The following is a 21,981-nucleotide window of genomic DNA, read 5'->3' as shown; positions in this document are numbered from 1 at the left end:
ACATTACAATATTATTGTCTCTGAAATGTAATGAGTTACACTACTTTTATATTACTTTTGAGTTACTTTCACCAAAATAACCACAAAATAATGGCTAGGTATTTTAAATGCTAAAATGTAGTTTAGTGCAGCAACTGTGTAGGCCACTAACAACTTTTATTACAAGGCTTAGTTGAATACTCGATTCTGATTGGTCAATCCCTTTGCTAAGGAGGATCAAGAAAGAGAAAGTACAAGAGGGTAAAAGACGGAGCGCTGGACGTCAGATAAATGAACAGAAGAAGACAGACAAGAAGTCAACACTAACAGGAACACGGTATGGGCTCTGCAGTGTTTAAGGACTTGTTAGTGGATCAGAAACTGTGAACAGAGTTGGACAGTGCTGCCGTAAAGTTGTTGTTGTCGCAGTTCCAGCCGTTGGTGCGCCGTGGAACGGAGTTTTTTTTTCTTAGCGGAAGAAATACGATCATTTTAAGTCAATAAAATCATTTCAATTACTATTGGGTGTCGATTCCTTAGTTTGTTTAGTATCTGGCCATGTAATAAGCGGGATAATGTGCAGTGACTTGGTCATTATGGGCAGGGCCGGCTCTAGACAATTTGCTGCCCTAGGCGAGATTTTAGCTGGCGCCCCCCAGCCAGAGAATCGTACAATAGAAAAGATAAAGATCAATAGAGTATCCAAGGAATACGCAGTGGCGTTTTTATATGTACAAAAGTGGTGGGGCACAAAAAACGTAGATGTCTATATATAAGCTTCTGCAGTGAGGTTCATGGCTGGTGAGGCACTGGCACTGACTCTTCAGGTTTACAAATATTATATTTTGACCTAAATCAAAATATAATATTATTTTCAAAAGCTTTTTTTGTCTGATGCTTCGATTAATTTTAAACAGACAGTTCAACAAAAGGATACCCAAAAAATGTAATTTTATCATTTAAATATTGAATTGTTAGTAAGATCCCATTTTCAATAAAATTGCGGTCTTACCTTGACTTGAAGATGAAGTCCATTTGCTTCTGGACAAAAATCTCTATTACTTTTTTGTAAAAATCCTCCTTATCTTCTTGTAGTTTCAAAAGTCGAATCATAAATCTAATCGATAGATTTATGATTCGAAAATTATAAAAGTAGGGTAGACATGTGGATATTATCCGGCTGAACAAAACGTGCATTTATCTAACAGGTACGTTTCCCACAGATCTTATTTCGAGGTATTTTCTAAAATCCTATGGAGAAATCTCATTGCTTTTTTGTCGATGCGCAGCTTACTTCCGGGTTTTAGGACGCATCACTGCAGCTCTCTCGTCTCCTCTTCACACACCACACTTTTTGCGGCACACATACTTACAGCCAATCAGCTCTGAATTATGTGAGATGACGTATGGTGGGGATGGCAGCTCATTAAATAGGAAAATACTCTGAGCATGCGCAGTGTAGTTTTTACAGTCACCATTCACTTAGACAGTGAGAGGGAGGGGCATGATCGGGTTTTGTCCCACATGGCTCTAAACAGCTCAATAGGCACACACTGTAGACACTAATTAGAAGAACACAGACTAAAACAGCAATGTACAGACGAATCAGATGATTAAACATGATCTTAAAATATATTTTATTTATTTTTTGCATTTTTTTGTAATCATTATTTGTAATACCTTCTGCTGACACTAGGTGGGGCTGTGCCTGCCCCCTAATGACCAGTCGCCACTGGGAATACGCAATAGAATGGGGGATGGATGTCACATCCTCTAGGGGGGTCCGCGGGTATGCCCCCCGGAAAGAAATGTTTGAACATTTTAAATTAAAATGCTTCAATCTGGTGCACTTTGAGCAGAATTACTACTAAATCTAGGGGGTAGGCTACAACTCTAAAACACCCATATGAAAAAGATCGGTTTACATTTTAATAATCAAATAAGTATGTGAACATAACCAATAACCTACCATAGCCAATAACAAATAAATGTAACTTATTTTATTTTTGTTGTTCATTCATATCTTTTTTTAGTTAACATTTATTTAGTAATGCATTTTTTTTATCTCTCCAGTTTTAAACGATATTTTTGGTTTACTGTCCTATAGTATACAATTGAAATGATTTCAAACCTGTTGTTTATCCCAATAATTATAAAGGAGTGCCTTGGAAATATGTGTTTACATAAATTGTGATCAAAACGTTTGAGACCCACTGAGATAACTTATAGTTAACTATCTAAACACTCCGAGTCCTTTACCTCACTGAGCTGTAGTTATCAGCCTCTCAGTCTGACTGGAGAGGAGGACTCTCCCTCCACATTATTGTAGAAACATCTTCTTCTTATATCCGTTAGAGCAGCTAGCACCAGATTCTAATAACAACAGCGCTGGTACCGGTGCGCCCTCCCTCGCTCCCACGCTCACTCGCATTTTGGCTGTGAACTGCGGGCGCCTGATAAGCCAACATCCCCCATTTTCATCACTTACAGCGCCCATCGTACAGGGCAAATGAAAAGTGTAACCGGGGTGAAAAGGGTGTTACATTTACTTAATTATGAATGTTGTTACATCAAGGCCGAAAAATAGGATGAGCACCAACGGTCAAAAAAAAAGTTTTCCCTCCCAGAGCTCCCAGCGCAGCGCCTCCCCAGATCTGGCGCCCTAGGCAAACATCTATAACGCCAGTGCTACGGGCCGGCCCTGATTATGGGGAAAAGAACACCCTTCATTACTGATTACGTAAACACCAATTTTACCGGCACCATTTTTCTCTGGTGTCGGAATGTCTCGCAATGTTAGTGAATTCTTAACCCTCCTGTTACATTCAGGGTTAAATTGACCTGTTTGAAAATCTACGAAAAATACTTTCAAGTATTTCTTTTGTATGAAACTTCTTCTCCTTACCTTAATTAGTGCAATAAACAAGTAAAATGAAAATGGTTCATGTCATGCATTTGGAACCCCCCCTTACATGTCTATATCACAGAGATGATATTCGGGTCAATCTGACCCGGCAGTGAAAGTGGAGGCTAAAAGGGATGCGCGCACACACACACACACACACACACACACACACACACACCACACACACACACACACACACACACACACACACACACACACACACACACACACACACACACACACACACACACACACACACACACACACACACACACACACACACACACACACACACACACACACACACACACACACACACACACACACACACACACACCAGTGAAAGTGGAGGCTAGAAGGGGTCAGAGGGCTCAAATGGGATATACGGTATCTATATCGTAATTTTCCACACACAGACAGAGCGAGAGAGAGACAGACAGACAGACAGAGAGAGACAGACAGACAGACAGAGACAGACACCCCGCACCTGGCAGTGAAAGTGGAGGCTAGAAGGGGACACACACACACACGCACACGCACACGCACACACACGCACACACACGTTCTTAATTGCTGTTACAATAAAATACTTTCAATACCAATCCTTATGTTATGACTCATTTGGCTAGATACTAAGTGAACGGGTCAATTTGACCCTGAACAGAAGAGGTTTCTCGTCTCTATTTATCCTTTATCAACCAATTGGAAAAAAAGTTGGAACATTTTAAAAGTAATTTAAAAAATGTTATGTTATGCAAAACATTTTTTATATCAAGGTTTTTCCAATGTAAAAAAGAAAAAAGAACGTGTTTGAATGTATATGTTTTGTGAAAAACGAGTGACTTATTCTAATGGAACCATGATCTGTGAGAGGTGAATAACACAATTGTACTAAATATTGATTTCATTGATAGTAATAAAAGATACAAACTATGTACAAAAGAAAATATGGATTTTGGGGCTTCTGACAATTTTTGGATAATTAAACATGCAGTGGGTCAAATTGACCCACGAATATTATTGCTGTTACAAAAAACGAATATAACAGGAGGGTAAAACAAAACACCATTTCATTTCGGGTTAAAATGAGTTGTAACTGCGTTACTGAGAATTGTAACGGGTAGAATATTACCCAAATGTAATTAGTAATGCGTTACATTACTTCGTTACAGCAAAAAGTAATACATTACTGTAACTCCGTTACTTTTGTAACGCGTTACACCCAACACTGCCAGAGAGTGACCCTACAGGGACTATTGTCTTTACTAGTGTCCTGATTTTCAACTAAATGCATTGAGCCTCTATACCACATGCCTGCATTTTTATTACCATTAGGTCATGTGATCAGGGTTCGAGTTATAAACTGAGCTCTATGGGGGTCTTTAAAACTAACTCGTGCGCACGCACACACTCAAACATTATACACTCAGCCAGGCCACTACCAGTTTTCTTTTGTGCCATTTTGCTGGATTTATTTGTCAATATTTACAGCATTGCTGCCCATAGTGATAGCCCTATAGTTTAAATCTACTACCCACAAATAAACATATGGACATGGGTTACTATTTAAAAAAAAATTGCAAATGTATTTAGGAACCTATCCATGTGGACATATTTTAAGTGGGGGTGGGCCTCAAATCCTCTAGGGGGGTCCGGGGGCATGCTCCCCCGGTAAGATTTATTTTTAATTTTGGAGTTAAATGCATCAATCTGGTGCATTTTGAGGGGAAAATAAAGAGATAGATCTATGGAAACACCCATATGAAACATAACTGTATACATTTCAATAATCATAAAATCATAAGAACATGGCCATAACCAATAACATAACATATCCAATATTAAAAACATTGAAACTTGTTTATTTATTTATTTTCGGTTAATTTAAAGTTGCGAGTGTGTCTGGGCTCCTAAATCAGCCTCACCTGTCTCCCTCCTCTCCCCCTGCTCCTCTTCGAGGCACCAGCAAAGACTTTAAAAGTGTATCTTACCTTTTTTCACCTAGTTAACCTGTTAAGCCCGAGAGACCCCGGTACCGGGGCACTGCCGCAACATCTTGCAGGAAACAGTGTCTGAGGGCATGTTCATTTAATAAACTATGAATGTTTTATATCCATGTAACGGGAAGAAACTCATCTAACTGATCATTTTTTTTTTTTTTTAAAAGAAAACCCACAATGCTAACACTGAGCCTCTGAATTAGCAACGAGCTATGCTAACAGATGACTGCACCGAAAATCACTCACAAAACCTTATTATTTATCTCTTCTCCACATCCATGACATCAATTCACATTGTGAGGTGACACAGAATCTATGGGTACCCTCACTATCACTGAATTATACGAATTTGCGACGTTATAAACAAAAACGGACATCAAAACAGGTGACGCTAGGTAGCTAAAAATGCTAACATTTTTACCTTGGCTCTGTAGTCTCTCCAAAGTGGTCTTCAATGGCATTAAAACGATAAAAACGCTGCTGAAGTTAATCCATAGGTTAATCCAATGTGTCTGTGTCCCTTTGAAATGATTTCTGATAATCCATGAGCAAACAGACGGATAATCCATGCTTTTACGTTTCTAGATGTCACAGCTAGACTGTAGCTTCACTCTAATGCAAAACTGCATGCGCGAAGCCCCCACCTTTTCTTTTCACAATGAGTGTGTGTGGGGGACTCCCCCTTCGATTCTATTGGCTCTGACGGTCAGAAAGAGGTGTCAACCATCAAAATCGAGCAAGGGGGGCCAGAGATATGGAAAATCCACCCAAATGACCCCAGAAGTGGTTTCTTTTTGCTAAATCTCTCTAAAAAGGTCAAATGTCACTTGTTTTGCATCAATCTTGATACAGGGTACTTATTATATGTTGTACTTTGGATTAAAGCTTTTAGTCTACCTTACCATCATCCAAGGGTAGTTTTCACTATAAGTGAAAAAGAATTTTTGGACGGACACTATAATTTACAGTTTTTTACTATGTAAAATCTGAGTTTTCTTTAAAATAAAAAACATCTATATTGATTCTGACTTTTCTACATCCAACTCACAGGTTTATCATTACTTTGAGAAAAAAGATTATTAATGTAACCCTTTTAGAAGGGAAGATATGGTCATTTGTTCTGGGAATGTCATTTTCGAGCCTGAGACCTGAAAAACAGGCTCAGGGCTTAACAGGTTAACATTTTCTTTATTTTTATTCATGCATATTTTACTAATCACTCCCCCCTCAAATGGAAATATGTGTTTACATAAATGGTGACCAAACCGTTAGAGACCCACTGAGATAACTGACTAAGTTAACTATCTAAACACTCAGAGAGTCCTTAACAGGGTTCATACACTTTTTCACCAATGATTTTCATGACCTTTACCTAATTTTCCATGACCAAAAAAATTACTCTCTCAGCGGTACCACTGAAAATTGTTTATTTTAACATGGAACAGGAAAATAAGGTCTGCATATGAAACATGTTGTGCCTATCTAAACCAAATCAAATAGGCTTACTAGCTTCTACACGCTAAAGCAACTCAAATCTCTCACCAGCAAAATACCTCGTCAGTTAAATGCCATTTTACGTTTCATTACTATACGATACAGTATTTATTCTCATTATAGTATTACTATTTCGGCGATTTGATAAAATATAAATTATATTTGATGCAACTTTAGTTACATTTCCATGACCTTTCCAAAACTTTGTGAAAAATATTGTTTTCCATAACTTTTCCAGGGCCTAGAATTAGCATTTTGAATTTCCATGACTTTTCCAGATTTTTAATGACCGTAAGAATCCTGCCTTAACCTCACCTGAGCTGTAGTTATCAGAGGCTCACAGTCTGACAGTAGAGAGCTCTCCCTCCACCTTGTTGTTGAAACATATCCCTAAATCCATTAGCGTAGCTAACTAGCACCAGATGCTAACAACAACAATAAAAGTAACCGGTGCGCGCGCGCTCTCGCGCCACGGGAAACCTCCCGGTCCTCCCGATGGCCAGTCCGGGCCTGCACACACACACACACACACACACACACACACACACACACACACACACACACACACACACACACACACACACACACACACACACACACACACACACACACACACACACACACACACACACACACACACACACACACACACAAACAAACAAACAAACAAACAAACAAACAAACAAACAAACAAACAAACAAACAAACAAACAAACAAACAAACAAACAAACAAACAAACAAACAAACAAACAAACAAACAAACAAACAAACAAACAAACAAACACACTCAGCAGCAGCCCTCTACTTGCTACAAACTTAAATATGAACTTGGTTCAACTATGCACACACACACATCATCTCGGCTCGCGCAGCACGCTCACAGGCATAGATTGCGCAATAATGTATTGCGCACCTTGGAGGTGCAGTGCAGGCATATTGTCATTCAAGAGATGCGTAGTTCTTTTGGAAAACATGTTTTTCTTTTAGCCTATTTACCTCATTAACGTAAATAATACTCGTTAGATGGACACATGAATTATTTGTGATTAAAATAATGGTTGTTGGTAATGTATTAGCGACCCCCACAGATGTATGATTTCACTGCGTCCGTGGGAGCTCAGACCCTCCTTGTGGGAGCTCAGCTCCCATTGGCTCCCACATAACTCGAACCCTGCATGTGATGTTAGTATAGAACAGGGGTAGCCAACACGGTGCCCGCGGGCGCTTAGTCGCCCGCAGGGGCAACGTGAGTCGCCCGCCGGGCATATTCTAAAAATAGCTCGCCAAGCGAATCCAAAATGTATAAAATACACAAAACAAAAAAGGAAATGTAATTAAAAGAATCTACTCTATGCATAAACGAAACCTAAATCATAGCAAAATCTACTTACTACAACTCTATATCTATCTAACACCCCTCTAACCCTAACCCACAATGAATATCGACCAATCACGTTCTTGCTTGATTTGCGGGACCAGCGTTGCAGTCGGGAAGAAAAGCAATGTGGCAGCTCACCACTTCATAAGGAGTGGAGTGGAGAGTGGAGAGAGGAGAGTGGAGAGTGGAGAGTGGAGAGTGGAGAGAGAGAGAGAGAGAGCACACCTTTATCTATTTAATATAGATAAAGTAAGAAATCATTCCAATGTGTACTATAGGACAGTAAAACAAAACAAAAAACAGTTTAAAAGGGGAGTGATTAGTAAAATATGCATAAATAAAAAGAAAGAATGCTAACTAGGTAAGATAAGAATAAACAAGTTTAAATTATTTGTTATCGTTTGTGATCATATTCTAAAGATGTTTGGATCATTGAAAAGCATACAGCTCTCTTTCATATGAGTGTTGAGAGCTGTATCCATAAATTCAGTTTGTGCTCAAAGTGCAGCAGATTGATGCATTTCACTTCAACATTTTAAAAAACATCTTCCCGGGGTGCATGCCCCCGGACCCCCCGAGAGGATGTGAGGTCCACCCCCAAATAAAGCAGGTTAAAATAATTAAATTGCATACATTTTCTTTTAGTAAACACTGAAAACGGGTCCCACAGACCCAAACAGCACACAAAGGTTAAAGGTCAGCATAGAATAATGTTAAAATGTGCTAAATATATAAACTGCAAAAAACAAAAAAAGAGGAGTAAAAGTAGCCCCCGACTTGTTTTATTTTTTGAAAGTAGCTCTCATCCTAAAAAAGGTTGGTGACCCCTATAGGAAATCTCCCAAATCTTCTTAAACCACTCCTCCTGCAGAACCTGTATTCTGTAAGGAGGAGTACAGGTTTTACTATCCTTTATTTTACTCAGATGAAGAATTCAGAAGATTTATATATTTTAGTTTGTAGTCGTTGTTATTGATTACCTATGGATCCCTGTACTATTAAGCATAAGGCCAAGAAAACTATTTTCCTCCAATCATTTTGTTATACAGGTTTGTTATAATACATTTAGATTTTACCACTTATATGTTGTTTATAGATGTATAACTTTTTAGGGCTAGTGCTATTTCTTTGATGACATACTTTGGTGCAATGTCATGTAATGTGCTGATATAAACGCAGATTGGTTACAACAAAATAACCAACTAAGCAAATTAATTGAGGCTTATTTTCATGGAGGATATCTTGGGTCAAGGCTGTGAACAGAAAAAGACGTGAAGGAAGGTTTGTCAAGGAATAGGGTAGGAACTTGTCTGACGACCAAAGCCTCAAATGCCTCAAAGCTTGAAAGTTTAAAATACAAGATTTAATAAAACATAAGAAGCTCATGAGAAGACTATCAAAAGGCCAGCAAATGTTTTTTATTACAGCATCCAAAAAAGCCAGTTTGTGCTCTGGGTTACACACAGCTAGTTTTCCAGCACTAAGCGATGACTTTTCAGTGACATTTTACTTGAAGTTGATGTTTTGTTGACTCAAGTGTTGTTTGTTCAGCATTGCAAAGTGTTAAATCTAATGCTAAGAGCTTACAATGGGGCACGATGCTGATCTTTTCACTTCTCTTTGGTTATTTGGCTGCTGCTGTTGATTTTAAAATGTTCCTGCTGCCACCAATTTCGACAAACAAAATACAATAGTAGCATATTAAGTCAAATGAGCATCACGAGTGGGTTTTGTTTATGTGAGTTACAACTCAGTAAAAAGATTAAGAAAACAATTTCCATGGATATTGTCATACTGTACCGCAGTTTCAAAAGGTAATAAAGTGTTTTTCATTTTTAAAACAATGTCTTTCCGTATGTATTTAAAATAACTGCTGTAATGCCATTTTCCCTCAATTTACGTGAATAATCTGCAGACTGTCCTGCACAAAGTCCAGGCATTGGCTATTGGTAAATCTATAGAGAGACTTTAAGTTTCTGCCATTGTTTCCTCACACAATATTCAAGGTTCAAGGTTCTTTATTGTCAAACTAATATAGCTACTGAGTAATTATGTCGTTGAAAATCTTATTCACAGGCTTCTCCAACAATGCAACACAATAATACAGATAAGCAGACAATATTAAAGCAATATTAAAGTATATTATATTCAAAGTAATACAAAAAGAAAAATAGTTCTAAAAAAAGTGAGAAAGTGGAATAGTGCAATATGAGTCTACAAGTTATTGGAATGATATATTAGATAATAGATAGATAATTACTAAGTAGCAGATGAATGTTATGAAATTGTTTTAGCAGTTCAGTTGTTTAACAGTCTTATTTGAAGACATACTACACATGCTGGTATTTTATGTCCCTTTTAGGTCCTGGCGTTTTCCAAGTCTCTTGTTATTCCTTTATCCAAGACCAACATTTGAGGAACAACTTTGCCAGACAACTAGGAAGCATCTGCATCTGCTTGTAGCTTCAAAACATACTTTTTTCAGGGTAGTTTAACTATAAACGGTTCCTTTCCTAAATGTAAACTATCACTTTGATAAAACAGATTTAGACAAAAGTGGAACCTTTTTATTTTAATTTTATATACACTCCTGGATTATCATTTGTATTGCATTAATGTTGCAGTTGGAAAAGGGAGATCTAATTTTAATAAAAATTAAAAAAAGTAAAACGTCAAATAATAACCTCTAAAATGTAGTGGAGTAGAAGAAGGGAAATGCTCGGAGTATTATCTTAAAACTGTAAATGTAAAAGGTACATAGTGGTTGTTTAATATGTATTTTCTTGCATGCTGGTTCCCACTATTATTGTAATTTACTCTCAGCAAGAGATGTTGTGGCTTGAACATACAGTGGTTGCACTGTGGTCACCTGAGTGCGTAATTACGCAAACGTGCCCAAACAGATGTTGGGAATGTGTCCGCATGATCGGTAGTTAGTGGAACAATAACACATTATTTAAATCAGTGATTAAGTAGGTGAAGAGCTAACTTGATATGCTAACTGACCAGGGGCCCAGCCTGTGTCGTCACAGCCTACCTGACTCCCGAAGACTCCGATGGAGCAGGCGGTGGACACTTCCTCTGAGCCGAACCACACTGAGGCGATCCTGGACGGCATACCGAGGATGAACACCTGCGCAAACGAGCAGCAGAACTGTCCCAGAAAGGTGACGGCGAACAGGTTGGGTTTGACGCTGGCCACTTTGATCCATGTGCCTGCACAGTTAAGCGCGGTGGCCACCAGCGCGATGACCCGGAGCCCCTTTTTGTCCAGCAGCCAGGTAACCGGGAAGATGAAGGGAATGTATGTCAGCATGTAGATCATGGACATCCAGTCTATGGTAAAGGCTTCCACGCTGTAGAACTTCATAAATATGTTGTTGATGATGCCGTACTGTATCCATTGGAAAGAGTTGCATAGTGAATATGAGCTGAACAGGAGAACGATCATCCAGCGTCGTTTGTACAGCCGGGTGGGCTGCACGGCTCCATGTCCGTCCAGCTGACCCGGGTCTTCGGCGTTCAGCACCGCGTCACCCCCCTCCAGTTTGACAAGGTCTGCCTTGGTCTCATCCTCGTTTTGTTCGGTGTCTCCTATCGCTTGTTTCTCAATCATATTAAACTAGTCTGCTAAATATACTCATGGAGTATAACGTTGGCAGTCAACACTGTGGTTTCAATCACTGTAAACTAAGCTGAAAGTGGCTGATTTCGCCCTGTTTCATGGGCAAACACCAAGCACTTGTCGCTCTGTGAACGACAGATAGGTATATCACTTTATATTTTCACTTAAAAAAGTCTTAGTCATAGGTTTAAAATCTCCAAACTGGTCAATAATCGGATGGTGTAGGCTCTAGAACTCGAGTTTGAGCGGCATTTCCTCCCCCGGGATTGAAGTTAGTTCAGTAGTCGAGTTTACGCTTAATTCCCTGCACGCGTTCAATACATTAGAGTTACAGATACTTTCAATGAATGAATATTGTTCTTTCAGTAAGAGGTTTACCGTGGTGTCACACGTGTAGAAGCGCTTGCTGTGACCCTCTACCCGGACTTAAACCCCCTCGCGATCTTGTAACCACTCGGTCAACACAGACACAAGGGCGGAGTTTAAAAACGACTCGTAGTGGTGCAGCCTTTTACACTGAAATCTCACATACAGTTTGCAACGGTCATGTCAGCTGCTTAGTCTGTAAAATCATGCCTGTCTGGGAGTTTGTAAAACATGCCCATTATGACACTTTTTAAAGGGCTTTTAAGTTTAAAAACACTATAGCTATCAGGTTTTAATGTAGTCCACTTTCCTTGTAACAATACTCATAAAAGGGGGAATAGTTTGAAACTCTTAGTTGTGTTCAAGGACAAAACTTAATTCATACCCACACAGGGCAGGTTATAAAAGGTACTTTTGTGCTGTATATCATGAGTTATCTACTGGTGAACACTGCCACCTAGAGAAACAACACATTTTGGTTTGGTCACGAGTTGTATTATTATCAGCACCAGTGCAGACTTCACACACCCTGCTGTTTCAAATAAGAAAAACACTACATGAAGTCAATAAAAACAACCCTGTAGAGGTCAGAATTGTTCACCTAAAAGGTATCACATTTAATAAATATATTTTGCTGGGTCTTCTCCCACATCAGCATTATCAGCAATACACATGTCGAGACCCTTAGAATGCCCATTCTTCACTACCAGACAATTTCTTTTGGTACATCAGAGCCTTTTTTTTAGGATCTCGACTTTACATTCTCTTTGTCCACAATCAAATCTGTCAAAATCTCCTGAGCATTAACAATCTACATTTACACACATTATAAAAACACGAGAAACTCAAAACATGACAGGATGACACAAAACATTTACAAAAATACTGTGTCTTCTGAGTCACCTGAGCATACAGTAGGAACTCCCAATGTAAACATATACTGGTTGATAATTCTACACATCGAGCCGTTTCAGTTAACACACAGATCACTGATATTTATCAGGTTTAAGCAAAGAGATGAGCACAAGCAAAATAAATATTTTTGAACACGGCTTGTCACAGTTTGGGATCCGCACTGTCATTGTTTGTCCGACATAAATATGGCCTGCCATGTTAATGTTCATGTTTTGAACAATGAATAACACTTAAAGACACTTCTCCAGTCAGTCTCTCTCTCCATTGAGGTCAGTCTTCTGTTGGCAGCACGTCCTCCGTCAGGTCAGTGCTGGTAGTGTGGTACAGTGATGTGCTGGTGGTGGTAGCTGCTGTGGTGAGGAGGGTAGAGGAGCTCGGGGGTCTGAGGGGCCAGGCCGGTGCACAGGGGCTCATGGCTGCTCAGCACTGAGGACAGATACTTGGCCTCCTCCGTCAGCTGCTTCACCTCCTTCTTCAGGGCGGCGTTCTCCTTCTGCAGGTTCTCACTCTCCTGTAAACACACAGGTACAGTATGTTTGAGGAGAAACAATTATAACAGATATATGTGGTTTTAATAAGTGGTTTGAACAAGTCAGATAGGATGACCTAAAAGCATCATCTGCTGCATTACTTCCTGTTTCAACACAATTATTTCTGTCTGTTTTGGCTTTAACCACACATTAAAGTATATTTTACCTAGATAAGCAAGTTTGAACCTAATAAACACAATGCCAGGTAAGTATTAGCATCTTAGCATACTAGCCAAGATGCTAATACTTGTATTAGCTTGTATTAGCATGTAAGCAGGCTGGCTTTTGGCCTTAACCAAATGGCGGCCTCACAGAGCGGCTAGCATGCCTGTGGTTGCGATTCCCTTGTTATTGCAGTATAACTCGTAGAAAACTGTAAACCTAGACATTATGTGTACTGTTTTTTTTCAAGTGAAAGAATATTTTATTGTTTGTCCTAGTGAAGAAAAGTTATTGTAGGGAAAATGTATTAAAAAAATGTGTAACTCTAAAGGTAAAGTTAGCAGTATAGGCTAAAATGTCATTTTAAATTGTCTGAGACATGCCCAAACAATGGCATACATTACATATTGTACTTTAAAGTAATACAAGTATTTTCATAGTGGGAGAAAAACTAAATGTTATCCTGTTTAACCTGTTTTTTTTCTATACTTCAATGAATGAAAACCATTTCAATAATGCAGGCCTTAGCTTCTTTACCATAAAGTATTAAAAGAAAGTTGTAAAAGTGGATTGACCTTCAAAAACGTATGAATACCTATTCATTTAAACACTTTGTTAACTGTCTGCCGCTCACTAAGCACCACCATCTTATCTCAGTCTGAAATGTGTATTACCAAAACAAGCTTTCTGTCTGATCATCATCTTCAAAGAGCAAATAAGTAGAACAAACTATACGCGAGCAATTGAAAAAAAAAAACATTTTGTGCGTGGGAATAGCAGGGGAGAAAATCTTCCACTTGGTAAATTAAAAGGTCATCACACCATGGCCGAAAGATGATAATACAGAGCTGTGGGTCCTTACGGTCACAGCACCTTTGGGCAAACCCCTGTTCTTTCGTCACTTAGCCAAATACAGCCCACTGCTGTCAGCGCTTTACAAGAAGTGACTGCCTTTTTCTCCCCTCCTGCCCACGACACACGATTTACACAGAAGAAAAAAATACTACTGAAGAAACAGGAAATAAGCCACGGTGTCATAGAGAAGGAAAATGTGTCTTCCTGTTTACCAGTGAGACGATGAGAGAGAAACCACAGAATATACTCTGTGGTCCCCCTGTGTTCTCTCTGTGACACACTTTAAAGAGATTGATGATATACTTCAGGGGAAGGTTTCTCATACATTTAAATCGCTGGATCTACTACTGCCTACAGTTTTGGGTTTTCTGAAGGTTAAAAGCTTTCTGATGAAGTTCACATAAAAAGTTGCTTCTAAAACATCATGGTTACCGAGCACAGAACAGCACAAATGACCTTGACTTGAACGAGGAAGTCACACAGATAGTGGATATGGGTTAAGCATGGTGAAATGTGTGCAGTTGTAAGATGTGATAACATAACACGTAGGTTGTAAAAGATCCATGAGATAGTTGCATCATTAGTGGAGGAGTAATATGTGTCACACAAGTATCTGAAGATTGAAATCTAGATGAGAAATAAGTCTTTTGGACGTTTTAGTTGAAAAAAACACTAAACCCCATACATTCTGCCAGAAATCGTGCCATTAACAGCTGACACTAACTACCAAGAACCACACACAATGAGCTTCATCAAAGGATAATGGGGGCAACAAACAAAGCACACCCTTCTGTCATCTTATTCAGCGCTGTAATGTGATCTCTGCTGCCTGATTCTGTCAGTGATTGCCCACACGTGCTAATTTATTCCTTAAGCTTCTGCAAATACACAGTACAGTGTCCAAGTGTGCAGCCCAACAGAAGCCATGACACATCGCCACATGGTCAGGTAGCGATTCGTAAATATAGTACAAGCGCTGTTGGAAGAGCCCTCATGCTGCACAAACATAAAATATTCCTGAAGGATACCCTAACTGAAGCTGTATCTGCTAAATATCGTTCAGGGTGTTTAATCTATTAATCTAGCTACTACAATATGATGGCTTTTGGGCTATAAAGTAACCTTATGTATCCATCTTTGCTGTGTAGAACTTTATCAAGATTCAGTCAATTGACAGTAACACCATGTGCTGTTTTCTCAGTTTCTTTTTGTGTCTCTGAGAAATGTCTTTAGAAGTAGGAGTCAGTGCTAAATTGCGTTGTTTCAGAGTGTTGAGTATAAAGCATCTCCTCACCAAGTGCAGGTTGTCAGCTTTCTGAGTTTGCCTCATCCTGCTCTTCTGAGCAGCGATCCGGTTCTTCTCTCTCCGCATCACTTTCTTCACATCATCTGAAGAACTCTGACCAAATACAAAATGTGAATGCGTTAATGTGTGGGCAACAGCATAAACCTGAGAAAGTGAAGACGTGCAGGACTCTCGCTGGTGGGTTAAAGCAGGAAATGTCGACAGTTTTAAATGACAGTTTGACAGAAGATGGGTTAGACTTTACACCTAAAGTGAAGGGCAGGGTCGGGGAGTGGCTGAGTCTTCGGTTGAGTATAACACACACCCTGTTTCGTATCCCTAACACTCGATTTTCTTAGTATCGTAATAACTAATCAATTTCAAAACGCTGAGTCAGTTGCACATCAAAGAGATAACTTTCATTGTTTAACGTCTACTGGAAAGTCAGTTACTCAAAATGCTTAAAACCCCACAACAACTGCTTGATTTATCAACATAAAGTGGGCCCCAGTTTATATAAAAACAGCCTTTGAATGATTTATTTCCAGAGTGCTTTTGAGCAAGAAAACAGACATTAATGTGAAAGAGACTGGCCCATGTGAAACAAGTGTCAGGTGCAGAGAAGCACACACTGTATTTAACACGCTGTCTGTTCCTGAGAGCTGTCCCATCATTCACAGTTTGAGAGACTTGCTAAAACAAAGGATTCCCACGACTTGTTCCAGTGATACATTTTGCGATTCACAAAAGCCTACACTTGAAGCGAGTCATGCCTGCAGCCCATGTGTGCCTGTGAAACACTTCTGGGAAACTGTGAAAAGAGCCTTAAAAGACAGAACAAGTATCTCCTTGATAGGCTGTGTTGCTGCTCACTAAATATTCATCCACTCACAGATTTAGGGGGAAATATAGTGTTGAATTCACAGGATTAGTTTTAAATCTATACATCTCAAGTGTTAATTTGATATAAACAAGTATTAGAAAGTATAAAGAGCACACTTACCGGCCTGCTTCCAGGTGATGGGGACTTGTAACTTGTGTCATTGCTGTCAGAGCCCTGAGCCATAGCCAACCGCGGCGCCTGAAAGCGTGTCTTCGTGTCCACTTCTGCTTTATGTTTAACAGCGAGTGTGTGTGGTGTGTGTGAGAGAGAGAAAGAAAGAGAGAGAGAGTCTGTGTTGCAGAACGAGTGCTGAGAACAACTTGGTTTAATGAGTCTTTTTCTTCCCTCTTTTCTTTCCCTTTCTGTCACTCCTCCTTCTCTTTCACTCTCTCGCTAGCACCATCTTCCTTTATCTCTCTCTCACTCTCCCCCCCTTTCTCTCTTTCTCTCTCTCTCTCTCTCTCTCTGACACACTTATACACCGAGAGGTTAGCTGTCTACCTAATTAGCTGCATCTGATGTGGCTTCTGGTAAGAATCTGGGTAAGTTGCATTAGACTGGAAATCACATGTCTGATGGTAAGTTAAAGCACACATGGTAATGTTGTACAGTCCAGAAAAATAACATATTGGGGGCTTTAAGCTACAGACTGAATAAATATGAGTCGATATATTACCAGTTTCTGAAAGAAAAATGAGTTAGCCGACTACATGTTAAAAAAATGACTACCTACCTACCTGTTTACATGTATAAAGAAATGTCATGGACAAAATAATAATGTATGTTTGTTAGCAGCATAATAAAAAAATTATCTCTTAAAATACAAGATAATAACTTTAGCCCTACAATATATTATTCAAATATAGCATGATAGGTCCACTTTAAATAAAACGAGGCCACGCTTTATTAATTTGTGCGCACGATACACTTTCTCGTTCGCACGACATACTTTCTCGTTGGCACGAGATACTTTCTTATGGTAAAACACATCGAACTGCCCGATTATTACGCCATATGATTAGTTTTATGAAGAATATGTCCGGTCGCCAGGGCGTGTGTGTGTGTGTGTGGGTGGGTGTAGGGGCGTATGTATAATTGCAAATGTGTTAGACCGACATCTTGGGCATTCCCTCTTCCTCATTTTTTAGTAACTGCTTAGAATACGTTTCGACCAAACCCTCCAGAGACAGCACATCCTAAAACCCCACATGGATGACTGAGTTGTGAATTATGTACACATGCTTTATGGTAATTTCCAAAAGTGTACCGCGCTTTTTTGATAGTCAGCTGCAATGAGGTGAGGCTTTGTGCAGGGCTTGGGGGTCCCCAAAACCCCACATCGAATTCCCTCATTGTCTCTTACTCTAAATGACTAAAACATAAAGTGTGGGGAGTGTTCCAGAAAATGTACAGTTTCAGGGGGTTAAATATTCACAGAATGTACAAAGCATGGCGGTATGACACAGCATTTTAAACGCCTAACAAAATTGGCGGTTGAAAGTGGACTGTGGAGTCGCATATGATAATTATTGTATTATTTTCTTGTTTACCCCCATCACGAGGCAGCATTTGGTGATACAAGAACAAGATTTTCTTGTGATAAAAAAAAAAACGATCAGGACCAAAACAGCTTTGCTTGGCAGAACAGCCCTCCCACACAAAAACATGTTCCACCATCACAGGAATTTTGAAGAGCTTGGGCAAGGCCAGACATTTCTAATACTTGGCATTTAACGCTGTCCACAAGAGTTGAGACTGTTAAAAAGAAAAGGAAGAGGAGGGAGATGATTAGTGAAAATCTGCTTTATCAAGGGCACAAACCAAATAAATAGAGATACAAAAACAAGTTACGGATTTAACTTAGTGTGACTGAAGTTGATTTCTAAGCCTTAATGCCCTTAAGGTGCAAGGGATTTTATCGCAGATGCTCCTCAGAAACTGCATTTTCTAATTTAAAGTCTTTGAAATGTTCATAATTTAAAATGTGTACACATGTTGTTTTGTAATCTTTATTCAGTTACCTATTTGTAAGCTTTTCCATGTGGAGATTACTTAAACAAAGACAACTTGTGCTCATTCAAGCTCTTAGAAGCAGGAAGACCTAACAACAACAAAAAAACCATATCAAACAGAGTTCAAGAGTGAAGTTTAGTACAAGTTACAGCTGGTTAGTAGTTTAAATTATTATTTGCAACTACTGTCAACATTAGTCTCTCTCTTCAGGTCTCTCTCACTTGGAAAACCCCCTAAAGGGCACTTTATTTAGATTACAAAGTGAGATACCCTCATTTGTGGTCTCTCTTCCTAGGAAATGTCTGTGGGAGGTTTCTAATAAGCAACGAATAATTGAGGGGAAAGTGAAGAATTGCGTAGACGCTGATGACCGTAAAAATAACACTGATACCGTGTTGAGAGTTTAATAACCGAACACAGTATTCACTTGAAAACAAAGGCCATTTATGAGTCATTGTAGTGTGCAAGTGCAAGTGTGAAGTCCATTCTGTAAAAAGCAGACTCTTTTTGTTGTTGATGCCCATTCTTGATTAAGTCAGAATTTGCAAGCTATAATCATGAGGTTTTTAAAATAATATAATTATTCATATTAAAATAATTACAATTTTTTTTATAGTGTTTTGGTTGACCACAAATGTCTCCTGTTTGACATTTACCAAAATAATATGGCCCTGTGTTAATGTGGAAAACAACCTGGGGGTACATTTCCACTCTTACATAATACTTAGCTCAAGAAATCCACTCAAGGTTGTTTTTTCTTTAAAGATAGTTAAGAAAGGAACATTTCTGACTTTTAAGCCACTCAAGATATTCCCAAATGTTGTATTGTTCGCATGTTGAATCAGTTTCAGGCAACACAACCACATCAACTAAGAACATCTCTGAATCTTTGGTCCACACATGATACATTTTATAATCTCTAATAGCTTTACAACTCTGAATCACTTTGGCAATACACATCCTTAAGTAATTAATCAAGATTATTTTACTCATTCTGATTATGAATAATCATATTTATATTCCAAGCAATGCAGCAGTGAGTAAAAAAACATTGTTTCAGTATTAAGGTTTAAACATTTGAATAAGTGATCAAATACAAATGAAGTGGAAAGCAAGGGCAATTTTTTGTGGTTGACCTTTATCATAAAAAATGCAGGCCTATTTACATAAACAACCTCCAACTGAATATCTACATCAATGGCACTTGAACTACCTTCACAGTTTTTTCAGGGGTGTTTTTTCAGGTCCCATCATATGCTTTTCTGGTTATTACCCGTCCCCTTGTGTGTTATATAACTTTTTCTGCATGTAAATGGTCTGCAAAGTCACAAACCCTCAAAGTACACCCTGTAGCGAGTAAAACTTTAACACAGAAAAGACGTGTCTATGCTGCCCCAGAACGCCTCGTTGTAGATCTTTTTCCATTTTTTTCTTCCGGGGCCTATTGACGTCACTAAGTCTGGACCAATTGGCACACAGCTATAGAACAATAGGCACACCCTCTGCCAGGGTGGACTCCCGAGCAGCTCAGGAGTCCACCCAGCGAGGCTCCTGGAGCGGACAGTGTGAGGTGGATTTCCCGCTGTGTTTCCCTGGATGCTGGATATAGACTAAGTGCCATGTTAGCGGGACATTACGGAGCTCAGGAGTCCGCCCTGCGAGGCCCCCGGAGCGGACTGTGTGAGGTGGATTTCCCGCTGTGTTTCCCTGGATGCTGGATATAGACCGCACGCAGACCCCACGCAGCAACCAGGAAACGAGACCAGTAATCCACCTCACACTGTCCAGCGAGCCCCACAACGTCCCGCCAACACGGCACCCAGACCCCACGCAGTATTCTCATTTGTTTGTCATTACTGGTGTCATTTCCTGGTTGCTAACAAACGCCATTGTAACACATAAACACTGATGTTCAGCTGTAATGGTAGTTGACTAATCAGAACAGAGTGGGCAAGCTGACCAATCAGAGCACAGTGGGCTCATAGGGAGCTCCAACAAGGCGTGTAGGACAGAGTGAATACGCATACTATACAGAGATGCTGTATGAGAAAACCAATGTGATTTTGGAACATTGAACAATGTAAATCTATTCTAGTAGACCTCAACAATGGAATTATGATCAGTAGAAATGGCCAAAACATGGGACCTTTAAAGCATGAAAACATGTTCTAGTAGAAAAAACTCAAAAGAACAACACAAACCTTTGAAGTGCTCAAATTGAGGCTATTCAGGTTTCATCACCTTAAAGGTGGGGTAGGTAATTTACTTCAGAAACACTTTTTGTTATATTCCATGGAATGCTCTCAACATCCCGATAGCAATGAATAAATTAAATGCTTTGACAATAAATATATACAAATATGTCATCTGTGGAAGCTGTGGCACTGTAAAAAGCAAGTCCAATTATCTGCCTCGGCCCGCTCACCTTTTTCTTCAGTTTGGAAGAGGCCTGATTCATTGGTAGGGGTTTTTGTAGTATGGGACAGGACTGCTGAGCATCAGTAAAATACTTATGTGTAACAGGCAGGGGAAATATTTTAGTATCCTAGGACCAGCAGGCTAAAAGTGTTTCTATTGCTTACATTGCGAAAAGAAGGAAGAAGGAACCCGAAACATATAGATATACATATATATATATATATATATATATATAGACATAAGTTAGCTAATGTTAGGCGAGCACACGTTGCCTGTGTAACTGAGGACTGAGCTTACAGGTAGTACTTTGAACCACTCAGGAACTACAGCTAACTTTCTATGTGAAAAATTGGGTGACATTTATCGCCATTTATTTTCTCTCATGTTTCCTCACTCTGCTACCAAATACCTTTCGCACCTGTTTTTTTTGGTAGGACCGAACCATTTCATGTAAATAGAGGGGGTGGTTGGGCAATATGAACTATCTGGCTGTTTACTTTATGCCAAAACAAGAAAAAAAAACTTTAAATTAAAATAAGTAAGGCTGATAATATGTTTCGATATATTTCTCCTTCATTAAAAGCTGTTGTATTGTTTTTTTTTTTAAATCGGTCCCCCCTGCTGGTACCCATAGCCTGGACATAAGTTTAATTTTTTTAATGGTGCTTTTTAAATGTAAACCACAGACTATAGTCGTTACAGTGCCACATTTCACTATAATAAACCACCAATATGTAAGCAATGATAAAGTCTTAAGTATGTCCTGCTGCAGCATATTTGAATTTACAGTTTTACTATGAGACTCTTATTAGTTTATATTCAGTGTTGTTGATGTAGTTTCAGGTTTCCTCCAGGTGGAGGCAGTGTAGGACACGCAGATCAGCAGCTTCGTGAGTGTTTTTCATGAGAACAAGAAGATAAAAAGGCAGTGATGAAGCTGCTGTGTGTTGGAAAAATATAATGTTTGAGTGTCTGAGTTGTTGTAGTATTTTATTTTTGAGTTAAAAAGACTGGGTCCCGCTGTATTACACAGGCTGCTCTGCAACGTCTATTCACAGGCGCGATCCCACTACTGAGCGGCACGGGGGCTTTGGCCTGCTCCGTTTCCGGCCTTGGCCGGTGCACCCCTCCTTAGACGACCTGGTGGTCCCGAGCTCCCCCAGGAGCACCAT

At 39.4% G+C, this 21,981-nt stretch overlaps 2 protein-coding genes across 3 annotated transcripts in view; both read right to left on the bottom strand.

Annotated features, from left to right (window-relative positions):
- The window catches only part of flvcr2b (FLVCR heme transporter 2b), a 29,053-nt gene extending 17,220 nt beyond the window's left edge, over window positions 1-11,833 (bottom strand). For both annotated transcript variants that reach the window (XR_004556962.1, XM_034143879.1), the window contains exon 1: window positions 10,795-11,833. Coding sequence is in view for 1 of the 2 variants with exons in the window: in XM_034143879.1 (XP_033999770.1) it covers window positions 10,795-11,373 (579 nt within the window). In the remaining variant the exon portion in view is untranslated. The remainder of the gene's footprint in view (window positions 1-10,794) is intronic.
- A 496-nt stretch (window positions 11,834-12,329) lies between these two features.
- On the bottom strand, window positions 12,330-16,727 carry batf (basic leucine zipper transcription factor, ATF-like). Its single transcript, XM_034142320.1, has 3 exons — window positions 16,499-16,727; window positions 15,505-15,609; window positions 12,330-13,174 (listed from the first exon to the last, which is right to left on the bottom strand). Exons 1-3 carry the CDS (start codon window positions 16,559-16,561, stop codon window positions 12,968-12,970), a joined length of 375 nt encoding a protein of 124 aa, XP_033998211.1. The 5' UTR covers window positions 16,562-16,727; the 3' UTR covers window positions 12,330-12,967.
- Between the last annotated feature and the right edge of the window lie 5,254 nt (window positions 16,728-21,981).

Source organism: Trematomus bernacchii, unplaced genomic scaffold, assembly GCF_902827165.1.
Source record: "Trematomus bernacchii unplaced genomic scaffold, fTreBer1.1, whole genome shotgun sequence".
Classification (NCBI taxonomy): domain Eukaryota; kingdom Metazoa; phylum Chordata; class Actinopteri; order Perciformes; family Nototheniidae; genus Trematomus; species Trematomus bernacchii.
Note: the sequence above shows the minus strand (reverse complement) of the source record. Positions and strands in the feature narration are given on the sequence as shown.

What these genes read in the sequence shown, in the direction of transcription:
- batf (XM_034142320.1), bottom strand. Translation starts at nt 16,561, where the DNA reads ATGGCTCAGGGCTCTGACAGCAATGACACAAGTTACAAGTCCCCATCA. An exon ending in CATCACCTGGAAGCAGGCCG is followed by an intron (nt 15,610 to 16,498) that starts GTAAGTGTGCTC and finishes GTATTTGGTCAG; the next exon opens with AGTTCTTCAGATGATGTGAA. An exon ending in AAGCTGACAACCTGCACTTG is followed by an intron (nt 13,175 to 15,504) that starts GTGAGGAGATGC and finishes GTGTGTTTACAG; the next exon opens with GAGAGTGAGAACCTGCAGAA.